The sequence below is a fragment of the Ostrea edulis genome, chromosome 2 (assembly GCF_947568905.1).
Source record: "Ostrea edulis chromosome 2, xbOstEdul1.1, whole genome shotgun sequence".
Lineage (NCBI taxonomy): Eukaryota > Metazoa > Mollusca > Bivalvia > Ostreida > Ostreidae > Ostrea > Ostrea edulis.
In genome coordinates, this window is record NC_079165.1 from 40451535 (window position 1) to 40465538 (window position 14004).

The 14004-nt window shown below is 36.1% G+C and overlaps 1 protein-coding gene across 1 annotated transcript; it reads right to left on the minus strand.

Annotated features, from left to right (window-relative positions):
• Nucleotides 1–644: 644 nt before the first annotated feature.
• LOC125680416 (uncharacterized) lies at nucleotides 645–3655 on the minus strand. The gene has a single exon (XM_048920001.2). It carries the CDS (start codon nucleotides 3082–3084, stop codon nucleotides 757–759), a length of 2328 nt encoding a protein of 775 aa, XP_048775958.2. The 5' UTR covers nucleotides 3085–3655; the 3' UTR covers nucleotides 645–756.
• Between the last annotated feature and the right edge of the window lie 10349 nt (nucleotides 3656–14004).

Consider the following 14004-nt stretch of genomic DNA (forward strand, 5'->3'; position numbering starts at 1 on the left):
AAGACATCATAGAGTCGTCCACTTCATACTTGGATATTTTATTGAAAGTAGATGCTAACAGCAAACTAACAATTCAATTTTATGACAAACGGGATTATTGCAATTTCTCCATCGTTAACTTCCCATATTTATGTAGCAATATTCCATTATCACCTGCATATGGTGTTTACATCTCTCACCAGATTCGATACGCAAGAGCTTGTTCTGCGTATGATCATTTTTTAAATCGAGGCAGGCTACTGACCAACAAGTTGATGGTGCAGGGGTTCCAACAGTCTGTTGTACAGTCAACCATTTACCAATTTCAAATTTAATGAAAGCAATTATAAAATCTATAGTAGTTTTTTTCATTTCAATTATCTGATCAAAGTTTTAATGATTATTTTTCAAAATGCTTAACAATTTGTTGTTTTTATTCATTCTTTGAAATTTTATTGTATAGTTTCAGTGGTAAATATGTGTTATCCTCAGCAAAATATGCTGTAATCAAGAGTTTAATCAATTGACTCACATCAGACTTATTAAAATCATTTGATAATACGTTCCTTTTTGCATTAAACAAAAGTATAGTTGAAAAAATGCAACACAGTCTTAAATATAAAAGTCCTAGACCAGTAGCTCTATAAAGAAATATAACACATGGACACAGCATAGATTTATCTAAACAAATTAGCAGTGAAAGTAAAATTTGGTCATCATACATGTATGCGGAGTATTCGACCACATAAGCAGTTATTTTTCTCTCCATTCAAACTCTCAAAAAATCTTATATTTCGTGCTGTTTAACAAGTTGAGGATTGACATTATCCTCTCAGGAGGGTTTTTCCACGAATTCATTGGTGGAGTTCTCACAGCTACCAGCATATCATATTTTCCATGCAGAAACAAGCAAATCAAGCTAAGCTGGACACTTAAATAGGTAAGCCGGTGGTCAGGGCCTCCATCTGTGTAAATCAGAAGTATAGGTTTTTGGTCTTGCTCGAGTTCCAAGATTTTACTTGCTTCAGTTATGTGTCGAATTGGTGACGATGGCTCCAATACCAAGTCTTTCACACCTACATAAACTTGGCCCCTATAAAATGACCCATATATGGACTTTGGTATATCAAGAAGCATTGTCACACTGGGAACTATACTAAACTTTGTAAAGTCATGATCAGACACTGCAAAAATCCTCTCCTGGCCAACTATGACTCTTTTACCACGGTCCACTGCTGCAACTGGGTGGTTTGGTTCCCCCACTTTATGTTTGTCATCCATACACACAAATGTTGTAAACTCTCGAAATTTCACAGCCAATTCTTTCAAATACCGAAAAGCAGCTGTTGCATAGTGCATGTCAATGTGCTCTTTTCTTAACTGACGACTTTGAACTTGGAATTTCACATCTAATTTTCCTGTGTACTGTAATGAAGAGTATGATGTTGCGTTCTTAGGGGCAAACTGAAATCGCAACCACTGCTCACTTGGTATAGGTGTATCAGGTGGGCAAGTTGATGCAACTTGTCTGCGCAAATCTGGAATTGACATTGCTGTTGCTAAGTGTGTGAATCTGTCATGTCGCCGATCATCCACTGCGGTTTCCACCACAGACTCTATATACTCTTTTGTTTTCTCAAAGAAAATATCATATTTTGAAGGCTGCCCCTTGTTGACCTCACGCAAGTCTTGCAAAATGTCTGGATCTTGCTGATCAAATGCTTGTTGAACTCGTTCATCTACTTCTTTTTCTTTTAGATGTGAGGCAGCACTGTTGTCACCTGTCAGGGACTTGTACACATTTCTTGCATGCATTGGCTTCAAGGAGCATATCAGGGATGTTCTGTCTATAAAAGCCCGCCGCATTGCTCTAGTGTGGTAAGAGGGCATGTCTTTCTGAATTTTCTGAATCACCTCTTGATTTTTTGATATTCGGTCTTCCTCAGTCTGATTTCCTGGGATTTTCCACAAAAAATTGTGTGTTCCAAGGCTGTTACCAGCTGCAAAACGATCAAGTATGCACTTGTGGGAAATGGCATGGTTAATATGCTCAATATAATATCTTCTGTTGCGAGTGTCAGCTGGGGTATATTCATCAACACACATTGGCTCAAACTCCTTCAAAGTGTCCAAATGGCTTGTCAATGATTTGTACCGTGAAAAATAGGAGGGTCTCACAACATATTTAGGTTGAATTAACTTTAATGACTGCATCTCATCCAAAGTGCGTACAGGAAATGTAAGACAGTGATTTGTTTTAGTTTTTTCTAAAGATTTTTTCAAGTAATCTGAATATTTGTATATCATCTCTGCCAAGTCTTTAACTGCAGTTTTAATCGGATGCCACATTGGTCCATTTATCCAGGCTTGCTGAAGAACAATGTCAAGCTGTTGAGCATGTGCCAGTAAATTTGATCTGTCCATTTCTGGCTTTTTATGCTTTGATTTAGATGGATCATTGAAACCAACCAAGTGTTCAAACAACAGAGGATGAAAAAAAAACCTGCTGTGGAAACGATCAGTGAATGGATCAATGTACCAAAGGCTATTTGTCACAGCATTCAAAAAGTTCTTACCAGACTCCAAGCTTTCTGTTGTGAATCCTAGCCCAGCTTTCTCTACTATATGTAATACTTTATTGTACACGATGCGTTTTTTATTATCTTCGGCTAATGGAGACGGAAGTGTAAGACGTTTAGATGCATTCATTAGAACTTTAAATGCATCTGTCCGGGGTTTCACTTTATTGTTGACATCAACAGAACTCGTGCAACTTTCTTCATTGTTTGGATGTAAGGTAAATCTTATGTAACGCCCGAACACAGAGACTACTTCAGATAAGCGCAGTGAAGGCATGACACGATCAAATGAATCCGTTTTGGAGCGCCCGACTTCTATAGTGTACGAAGAACTTAACAGCTTTTCTGGGAAAGTGAAAAATGCCAAGTCCAACTTTCCATATTTCAGATCTTCGTAAAATTCTCCTGCCGAACAATTTTCACTATATCCCCCAATTATGCTCCAAGGTAATATAACAGAAGTACCATTCACAATTTGTGCAGATAACAGAGACATGATCCCGCGAAAAAAACACGTTTCTTTCATAACAGAGATGCCCTATTTATTCCGAATCACTTGAGCGTTTGTTATTTTTTTCAATAAAAGAGAAAACCTATAATGATAAGGTACGAAAAATCCGGGAAAATAATAATATAAAAAAAGCCAGTGCGGCGATGATTTTACCGATGCGGCGCTGCCTGAGAAACTATTTATAAATTTTTTTTGGCCTTATATTCAGATATTTACATTGCCGATTATTTTGTATTTGATATACTTACAAACTGTAATGATAGCCATTTTCTCATGAATGCGTAGTAATTGTGAACAATGCGCGAATGGATTTTGATAAATATAACAATTTTATTTAACGGTTGACAATTGTCCGACAGAAAAGAAAAGAAAATGTTAGTTTAAGAAATAAATTTCAGTTTGAAAATAACCCACTTCATGAAATATGCTGGCGTGAAGCCTCACAGTTCATACCCTCATGCAGAACTTAAGATCAAACAAACAGATCTAAAAAGAAATTAATCAACAATAACCTGTTAATAATATGCATGAAATAAAAGGAAGATACATATTCACATCATGGAAGTTGTTTTTAAAATGACCCATGCAAAGTAAGTGTATTTACTTGCCTTCTCTCTGATATAAGTGAATTTTGTTCGGGAAGAGTAAACTTCCTTATTGAAATCCCATTTTTTACGGAAATGCCTGAGTGAGACACGGTATCGCTTATGCGTACTGCTGATAGGTTATCAGTTTTTGTTGGGTATAAATAAACATATTGAACAATTACAAGTTAATGAGTTAAACGTATTTAATAATTTATCACAAATGTGATCAGTCTCGGGTGTAAATTAACCGTTACCGAAAAATGTCTATAAGAATTCATATCTTCAAAATTCTGCCTTATGTTATAGATATGTAAACTAACGGCAACGTAATCACACATGGCAACAATACACCCCCCCCCCCTTTTGGGGGACAACTGTTTTCGATATTATTATACCTCAGTATGAGAATTCTATGCAACGCGTAATCTGATTGGTCTAGAAAGTCACGTGCCAGAAATGATAAATAGAGAATATTACATGGTAAAATCCATATCGTATGTCATATCAGCCCGAGTGGCCCCATATCAGCCCGAGGGCGGTCCTTCGGATGAGACCGTAAAAACCGAGGCCCCGTGTCACAGCATGTGTGGCACGATAAAGACCCCCTCTGCTCAATGGCCATAAGCGCCGAGCATAGACCTAAATTTTGCAGTCCTCCACCGGCAGTGATGACGTCTCCATATGAGTGAAATATTCTCGAGAGGGACGTTACACAATATTTAATCAATCAATCAATCAATCGTAACGTACAAAATGTTCGGGTCTCTGATACACGGTTAAATCGCCTGGTTTTAGTTGATACAAAAACAAGCATTTAAACTAGATGCTGTCATGAGACAGTAATACCCGCACGTAAGTGTTTGCCTTTAAATGTACTCTCTGTCCAAATGGCGGATCCAGAGGGGAATCCGGGGATTGGCACCCCCCCCCCCTTTTCTGTGGGACATCTTTGTAGTTTGTTTTTTGTTTTTTGTTTTTAAATATGATACTGCTAATATTTGTAGGCAATTATTTTTTATGTACAAGTTGAATAAAATATTAACTAGCACTGGGTGATACACGTATATTTATTTTTATCGATTCATTTTTTTTTTTTTCTTTTTTGGATTCGTGGACCCCCCCCCCCCCCCCCCCCTTCTTTTATATCGCTGATTCCTATAATGTTTAACTAGCAAAGAAACCACAGTGTGATTTGGCTACGTCATTGCATCCTCAGTTCCAAAAGGGGATGAAGAAGTTGACTCAGTAATTTGACAACTAGGCCTAACGCTATTAAAACAAAGTACGTACTTAAAGCCAAACCTCGATATACCAAATCTTCAAAACATGACTGAATTCATCGTTTAAACTTACATTTTCACTACATACCGTTTCGACTGCCTACCAGAGAGAGAGAGAGAGGTGTCAATAAATCGAACTTCTTTCCCATTTCAAAAGAAAAAAATTGCGTTGTCAATAAAACCGACGGGGCTCATATTACTTCGCATTGGGATGGTTTTAAAGGGCAAGTGACTGTAATCGCAAATGAAAGTTCCTAGCAGAAACAACACATAAGACATGGGCGGATCCAGAAGGGTGGGGGGGGGGGGGGTCCAGGGCGACACACTGATAATATATTTACGATATTTTCGTCAGATGCAAATATCGCTTTTAAAAAGAATTCTTAAAAAGTACATTTGTATATGTAACATAATTTTTTTTTTAAGAAGTAGACAATTTGAAAGTGAAAAGGAAGTGCCAGAAAATGTTCAGAATGCAGGAGTTGCACCATTTACACTACAGCTTCTGGGGGCCTAGGCCGTCCCCAGCCTACTGGGAGTAACCCCTCTCTCTCTCTCTCTCTCTCTCTCTCTCTCTCTCTCTCTCTCTCTCTCTCTCTCTCATTTCTTTGCAATATCAGAAATAGATAGCGGATAGACGTTGTGAAAAGTATCTAAACGATCAAGTGCTGGACCCCCCCCCCCCCCCTTTCTCCACTTCAAAAATTCCTATATCCGCTTCTGTACAAGATATACTTCACAAGAGATAGAATCCGGCAGTAACTTGAAAATCCAGGTTTTCTGCAACTCGTCGTAGTTACTTCAGTGTGTAATTTTTAGGACAAGTTTAATTTTTAGTGAATAACATTCTCAAACAAATGTGATAAAAGTTGATGATCAGACATCGTCATATTCCACTTTTCCCCTCTCTAAATATAACTATGATCATTTGACCCGGCATGACGTTTTAGTGAGCAAAATATTTACGAAGGTAATGTGACCAGGGTTAAATACTAGATGATATAAAGAGAAGAAATAATGGAGTTTGAATTATATCAATGTTGTTTATTTGTGTTTGAATGCATGAGGTGATCATTGTACATTGATAAAGTGGCTTTTTATAGGATCCGAAACAGTGACATGTGAGAAAGTTGGTTGGCGGGGATTTCTACTTTCACTTTTGAGGATGCAGTAAACGGACGACAGGAGGGGAAGCTGCGCATTTCCTCGTTGGATGATTTGTGTACATGTGTGGACGTGGATGTCATTTCAGTGAGTTCACTTGGATTTGAGAGGCTGAGCAAAGGCACAAAGAAATTGTTTCCTGAGTATAGAGTCTGAACCGAGGATATTGCATCATTCCTGATCAGGCAAGTCTGGCTTCATTTATTTTATTTATCATTTCTTTTTCTTTCTTTTTTTTGAATTATTTTTTATTCATTTATTGGTTTACAATATTACAGAAGGTGAAATGTACATGTTTAACTATTTCTGTGTATCATGTATGTGTATTTGTTGTAATTTTTAATTTTCTTTGGGAGGGGAGGGGCTGTTATCAGTTTGTGTAGAGTGTCAGTTTTGTGTATTGCTTAAAGATCAGTACCAGTGTCCTACTGTTGAACATTGGGCAGATATGTAAATTGGCACTTGGTTGGTTTATGCAGTCCTCCCTGACATTGACAGGGCTTTCCCATGGAGACTGTTTTCCAAGTTATGCGTAGAGTGTCAGTCATCTATCTGTGTCTCGCAAGTACTTGGTGCAGACAGCTATCATGCTGAATCCCGTGAAGGAAGGAGATATAGACTTCCTTTGGAATGACGTACATACTCAATGTTGCGTCGCTTGTGGAGACCCACATCTTGAAGAGTGACCTTGACTTTTGACCTTGACCCCATTTTTAAAGGTCAACCACCTAATAATTTGTGGAGGAGAAAGTGATCTTGACCTTGACCCACTTTCAAGGTCATTCAAGGTCAACAATCCTAGAATATCATGTGACTACTCCTAAAGATGTAGATGGAGCTTTATGATAGAAAACGTCATTTTTCGGCCCCTATTTGCCCCCTGGGGCCAATATGAAAATTCTGAAACCTTATTGCACATCTACAGGACATTACTATTCAGCTCCTTGAATATCATGTGACTATTCCTAAAGATGTAGATGGAGTTAAAGTGACAAGCTTTGTGATAGAAAACGTCATTTTTCGGCCCTTATTTGCCACCTGGGGCCAATATGAAAATTCCGAAACCTTATTGCACATCTACAAGACATTACTATTCAGCTCCTAGAATATCATGTGACTGCTCCTACAGATGTAGATGGAATTTAAGTGACAAGCTTTATGTTAGAAAATGTCATTTTTCAGGCCCTATTTGCCCCCTGGGGTCAATATGAACATTCTGAAACCTTATTGCACATCTACAGGACTTTGCTATTCAGCTCCTAGAATATCATTTGGATTTCGCTGTAAATGTGGACACAGTTTTAGTGACAACAACCGGGACAGACGGACGGACCGGGATAAAAACAATATACCCGAACTTTCTTTAGAAAGTGCGGGTATAATCAGCATTCAAGGAGAATGGAAATACAAAAACTGGTTATCATACCACTGTATTTCGTTGGTTGTACCTTCTGATACGTCGATAGCACAGTTACCGTTAGGGCGATCTCCGCTACATGTACATACAATTATAGATGAGCGGACTCCAATTTCAAATGCACTTTTGTAGTCTTGCTTTGTTTCGGTATAATACACAATTCATTGCATTAATGTTCGGGAGATATGATGATTTATTCAACCAAGAGAAATGATTTTCTTGGGTGAATATCTCCCTCACTATCATGCAATAGTTATATAATATTGACTTCCCCCTCCCCTCGATTTTTTTAAATTATTAATTAATGATAGTGGAAATATATGAGTGAAGCGTTGAAGCTACTGCCTTTACGTTTATTTTGGCCGATTGGCATTTCTGTAGTTCTCTGTAGCAAAGACGGAAAAGTCGAATTAATTTCAAATTTGGGCTCGGACTGCACAATATGCTCGTGCAAAAGCAGACGATATATCATACTCAAACTATCTTTAGAAGGTACGGGCATGATAAAGAAGTCCACAAAAGGTGACAAAATTGTCCTTCCTACGCAAATCACTAGATCCTAACATACAATTGACTGACGACATGTATCCGGTTTTATTTGTGCTGGGTATGAATTCAGTTGGTGATAGGGAGATAGTAAATAAATATTGTTTTGCGGTTGACGGTGATTTATTTCATCACGAGGAGGAATTTGATAATGGTGGAAATTATGTCTGGGAGATTACACACTTTCCCTTTCGCTAAATCTGGATGTATTTCTTGGTATATATATATTTCGTTCCAAGGGTGTACAAGTATGCTTTCTAACAGATACATGACGGCGATTTGAGTACAGGGCATAGATTCGATGGTTACATGTAGGAGCTTAGTTTTGCGGATAGCCCACTTTTCCATCCTATTCATGGAAAGATTTGACTTCTTTCGCATCATATTTAAGTCTCCCAAGCGAAGTTTAGAGACTTGTTGTTTTTGCTCGGTTCAGATGAAACAAGAAAACATGGACACACTTTCCAGTCATATTTGATATCTGATAAAGACAGAAACTCTTACCTCCTTGGCTTGAGAGAAATGGCAAACAAAAGTGGCCAATGTACATTAGATACACTGAGAGAGATATTAGGGGATATCTCCAAGTATCACCAAGTGCAGAAAGAAAACCAATGTGGTACCCCAGTTGGACAGGAACTATTAAAAAATATTGTTAATACCGTGTCAGACAGTGCAAGCACAGAAAAACACTTCAATAATTTATTGCAAGAGTACAGAAATGAAATTTTGCCTGATTTGATATTAAACTATGACAATCTTGACCACAAAGAACAGATGTTATGTGGTCAGATAAACAATTTTTTCTTGTGGGTTTAGCAGATTTATGCGAGGCCTCTATGAGGAAGTTTGAGGTTGTATACCTTGATGGAAAATTAGTTGGATGAGCCCAAAAACCATAACTGCAACGGTATCATAAGGCAGAGAGTGGCACTTTGCGACTTTTTAGAACTGCCAGCAAAGCCTTTCCATGGGAGAAGATGAACGGAATGGTGTATATCTACCTTGGAAGATTTACATTTCTTCCAAGAATGAGAAAAAACCACATTCAAAGATTAAAAAAAACAATCGTTTCAATATTTTTATGATTATTCAAGCAGTATACTACCATCATGAAGATATGCATTTTTTTCCTTGCCAGTGTGCATGGAACTGCAAATGATCTTCTAAAGGTAGTGAAGTATGATTTGAATGAGCAACTGTTTTTGGCTGGGGCAAAAGTGCTGGGACTTATTTCAAAATTTGTAACTGCTCCACTTTGGAGATTGATAGAAGCCCCTGGACACATTCTTGACATGAATGAAAATTACAATGTGTTTGTTAACTTTTCTGGACAGTGCATCAAAAGATACTGAGATTGCAATTAAGTTCTAATGTGGGAATGATACCCCCTTTCAAACTGAAATTGACAAACACGATGATGTGCTTAAAAAGCTTCTTGAGAAAAATGAAGAAATGGAAGTAGTAACTTTGCCTCTTTTGCAAGGATTGTTTTTAGCTATGAAGGAACTTTTGAAACGAATTATACCGGAACATTTGCCTGGAGGGAAATTTTGAGATACATCGCCTGCTATTTCTGATAAAACGGCTTTAGCAGTGAACCACAACAAATAACCAGAATTCAATTTTGGTCAGTTAGACCACCTGATTTCTTATCGGCCAAATGCGTCAGTTCTAGCTAATGAAGCCTATCTTATGTATTCATACAACAAAACAAATGAGTGGCTAAAAACACTCCCCTCTGATGAAAAAGACAGAATGTTTGAGGAATCAAGAAAGGAAGGAAAGGCGGTAAGAAAGAAATATAGAGAAAGAGTATGTGATATACAAAAAATACGACTGGAAGCACAGAGACAGCAGCAGGAAGAGCTGCAGAAAATTGAAAGACAGAGAATTAAGAAAGCCGAGAACATGACAAATGATTTGTACTTTTATGGTCTGTGGCAAAATATTCAGCAGGTGGAAGAGGATATATCAAGAATACAGGGAAACAAGAAACAGGTCATTAATGCTTTGCATGCACAATTGAAATTCCGAAAAAATGTACTTATTAATAAACAGAAACACCCAGATGCTAAGGTTTTCAATCTTTCAAAAAAAATGCAAGTGGAAAATATGATAAACTTTCAGTAGATGAACTTTAAAAATGTAAATAATCAAAAGTGCTGCAAGTGTTCCCACCACAGAGGCAAAAGTTAAGATGTTCCTCTTCTTGTTGGCAAGATCATTGACCATTTTAGGGACACTTCATACCAAGGAAAAGTACTTGGGGTGGTACCAGGATTTCCAGAATGGTATAATGTGAAAAACAACAATGATGATGCAATTTATGCATACAATTCATTGGATGGTTACAGGAATGGGGATGTAAATATTGTGATTAATCACTAATCCGTGTTACTCAAATGTCAAGTAGGACTTGCTGTGAAAGGTTCAAATTCATTAATTCATTATTTACTTGAGCACAAGGGATGTGTTAGATGTGTAAACACTATATATCTGTATATATCTGAATATATACTGAAAGCCATGAGTTTTTGTGTTAGAATTTCTTTTATAGAATTAGGTACTTTATGGTGTAAAGAGAAAAGAAAACAGATTTATTTTGTGTAAGATATCGTTAAAATGGGGGCCTCCGTGGTCGAATGGTTAGAGCATCGCGCTCAAAATCACACGGCCTCTCACCTCTGTCGGCGCGGGTTCGAATCCCGCTCACGCCGGTAAGTGAGAAAGTTTCCCAGTTTACTTTCGGAAGGTCGGTGGTCTCTTCCCAGGTACATTGTATCCGGGTTCTCTCTTCCACCAATAAAAACTGGGCGCCACCATATCAATCAATCGTTAAAATGTTCGATTTCATTCTGTTTGTTTATTAAATTTCAGTGTTCTGGGGTTTTTTGTTGTTGGATATTTTGCCTTATTTCCAAGGTTTTCATGGTTTTATTTTTTGTTTTTGTTCATACTAATATTGTTTTAAAACAATAAATTTGTTAGAAGTTTTAATTGTGCATGCAAATTTGAATTCCTGTCATTTTTCAGCTAAGTTTATTGTTTTATTACAGTGTATGTATAAGTTTTAACTTTTTAACATAACCCTTCGACTCACTTAGTATGAACTCTGATAATATGAAATTCTAGATAGCATGAAATGAAAAGTTTAGTCCCTACAACACACGATCTTCTATAATTTACCCACTTAGTATGAAACCCACTTAAAATGAAGTGATTTTTGCAGTCCCCAGGATTTCATATTGAAATTAATTATTTTATATATCTACATGCCCATCAAAACAAATAATTGTTGTATTTTGATATTACAAAGCATACATTGCTTGTATTTTAAACGTTTAGTAGAACAAGCAAAAACGCTGCGACAAAAAGATGATCAGGTGTTTTAATACATTTCTTTAAAATTCTTATATCTCAAAAAATTATATTTACTCGTACAAGAACTGGTTACTTTAGCAAGGACATTCTAAGATTTATGTATCCAAAAGTCTCAACTTACATATATACACATGTATTCAAAGGTGAATTGTTTATCAAATAATGAAATATCCTTATTTATAGCCAAGATTCTTGTATATTTTTTATTGCTATTAATCTAAGTCATATTTTCCATTTTTTCCAGGTTTTTTCCCAAGCGTACATACTTATTAAACAAGAAATTTGCATAATTTACATCAACAGATTTATTGAAAGGAAATTAATTTACTTTATTTATACTTTGAAAAAATAATTTCATTAAGTTTTGTTTTAAAATCTCTTCCAATATTCAGATTACAGCATGAGGTCAATTATTTGGCATATGTAAAAAAAAAAAAATGCTATTATTTTAAATGGTCATTTATTGATATTAAAATGCCAATAACTTTTGTTTTTGAGATATCTTTGATATCTTTTTTTTTTAATGATGAGGGAGTCCGGGGGTTTTGATGTATGATTTGTAATTTTAAAGTGTTTTTTAAAAATGCTTGGGTATTGCTAATATTAGTCCTCCTGCGACACATTACAAATTGGTACGAGTTTGTGCAAATTGCATGTGAAATGTAAGTAAAAGGGCGATGTAATCATCAGCAATCATGGTATCGGGACATACATACTCTCTATCAAACAAATAAGGTAGGCAAAGAGATGAAATGACCACGAAAGATGGGTTCAAATCATCAATTTCAACTTTGTAGACCCACTCGTGAAACGTGAACGAAGTATTTAAGGTAAGTACGAATTTCTGAAATTCGGTGACAATTTGACAGATCAAGATATATCTACCATACTCTATGCAATATGATGTTTGTAGAAATATGGTGGATTTTACGATAAAATTGATCTCATTCCTTAATTTTTTCCGTGATTATAGAAGTCACTGTTCCGACTTTTTGTAGTACATATAATTTATTAATACTTACGCGTACTGATTTGTCCAAACACATGGATAAACAAAAAAAAGTTTTTATTTTTGTTGAACATGTTTTGTGATGAGGCAGATCTTTAAAAAAAAAAGTGATAAGTCGAAAAATATTCAATATGTCGGATATCGAATGGTCCGGGACTGTTCTGGGAAGTTTTCGCATTATAACTTTAAAGTTATAATTAATTAAAACATTTCACCGAAATTAGGTTGTACACTACCTGACACTGTCCAAGAAATCAGGCCACTGTTTACAATATAGTAGTTTTATTGTTTGTCATTCATATCGTGCATTGTGTTTTCGATTCTTGTGTTTGACGAGAAAAAACGACGTGTATTAACAAAGCCCTTGTCGCACTGGACAAAAACTACCATTATAAACACATTCGCTATACTGAGTTTGAAATTATGAACGACCTTTCATTTTGTCTTTGGTCAACTATTCGGCATGACGGATTACATATTGCATTCGTAAAATCATTATATAATTTTCAATACGGAGAGAGATAATTTATGTGAAATGAGTAACATTTAATTTGGAGCTCCAATTGACTTTTTAATAATAAAGTTTTATTTACTGTATATGCTATCAATAAATATAAGATAACTAATGCACTCCATTATTGAAAAATTGTTCTCAAATTCATTTTAATTCATTCAATTCATGTGCGCATCAATTTAAACACACATTATAAAAGTCGTTCCTGTATGCAACATTATTTAATTGTGATTCCCCGCGCTTGCGTGAGGTTTCATCTAGTTCTGTATGTAAAACTTATACGGTACCAATTTTGATGCACCAGATGCGCATTTCGACAAATAATGTCTCTTCAGTGATGCTCAACCGAAATGTTTGAAATTCGAAATAACTATGAAGTTTTAGAGCTAAATATAGCCAAAAACAGCGTGCCAAAAAAGTGGAGCCAAATTCGTCCAAGGATAAGAGCTATGCATGAGGGAGATAATCCTTAATTTCGAAATGAATTTCTAAATTTTATAACAGCAATTAAATATACATCCGTATTTTCAAGCTAGTAACGAAGTACTTAGCTACTGGGCTGTAGAGACCCTCGGGGACTAACAGTCCACCAGCAGAGGCCTCGACCCAGCGGTCATAATGTAAAACTTATACGGTACCAATTTTGATGCACCAGATGCGCATTTCGACAAATAATGTCTCTTCAGTGATGCTCAACCGAAATGTTTGAAATCCGAAATAACTATGAAGTTTTAGAGCTAAATATAGCCAAAAACAGCGTGCCAAAAAAGTGGAACCAAATATAATATATGTGACACATTAAGCTTGTTTCGTTTCTGCAATCTATTGAAACTCAAAATCTAATAATATTCATGTTTGCTTCATTTACATACATCAAGTGGTACTTCAACATTTTATAAATGAATTTAGGCGAACCTACTTATATTTTAAGTTCTGCTGCAATTTTAACCGGAAATATCCAATATTGAAACCTTAAAAAAAACGATACTTCATACATTTATATATTTTTTTAACTCTTAAGTGCTCTTCCATAA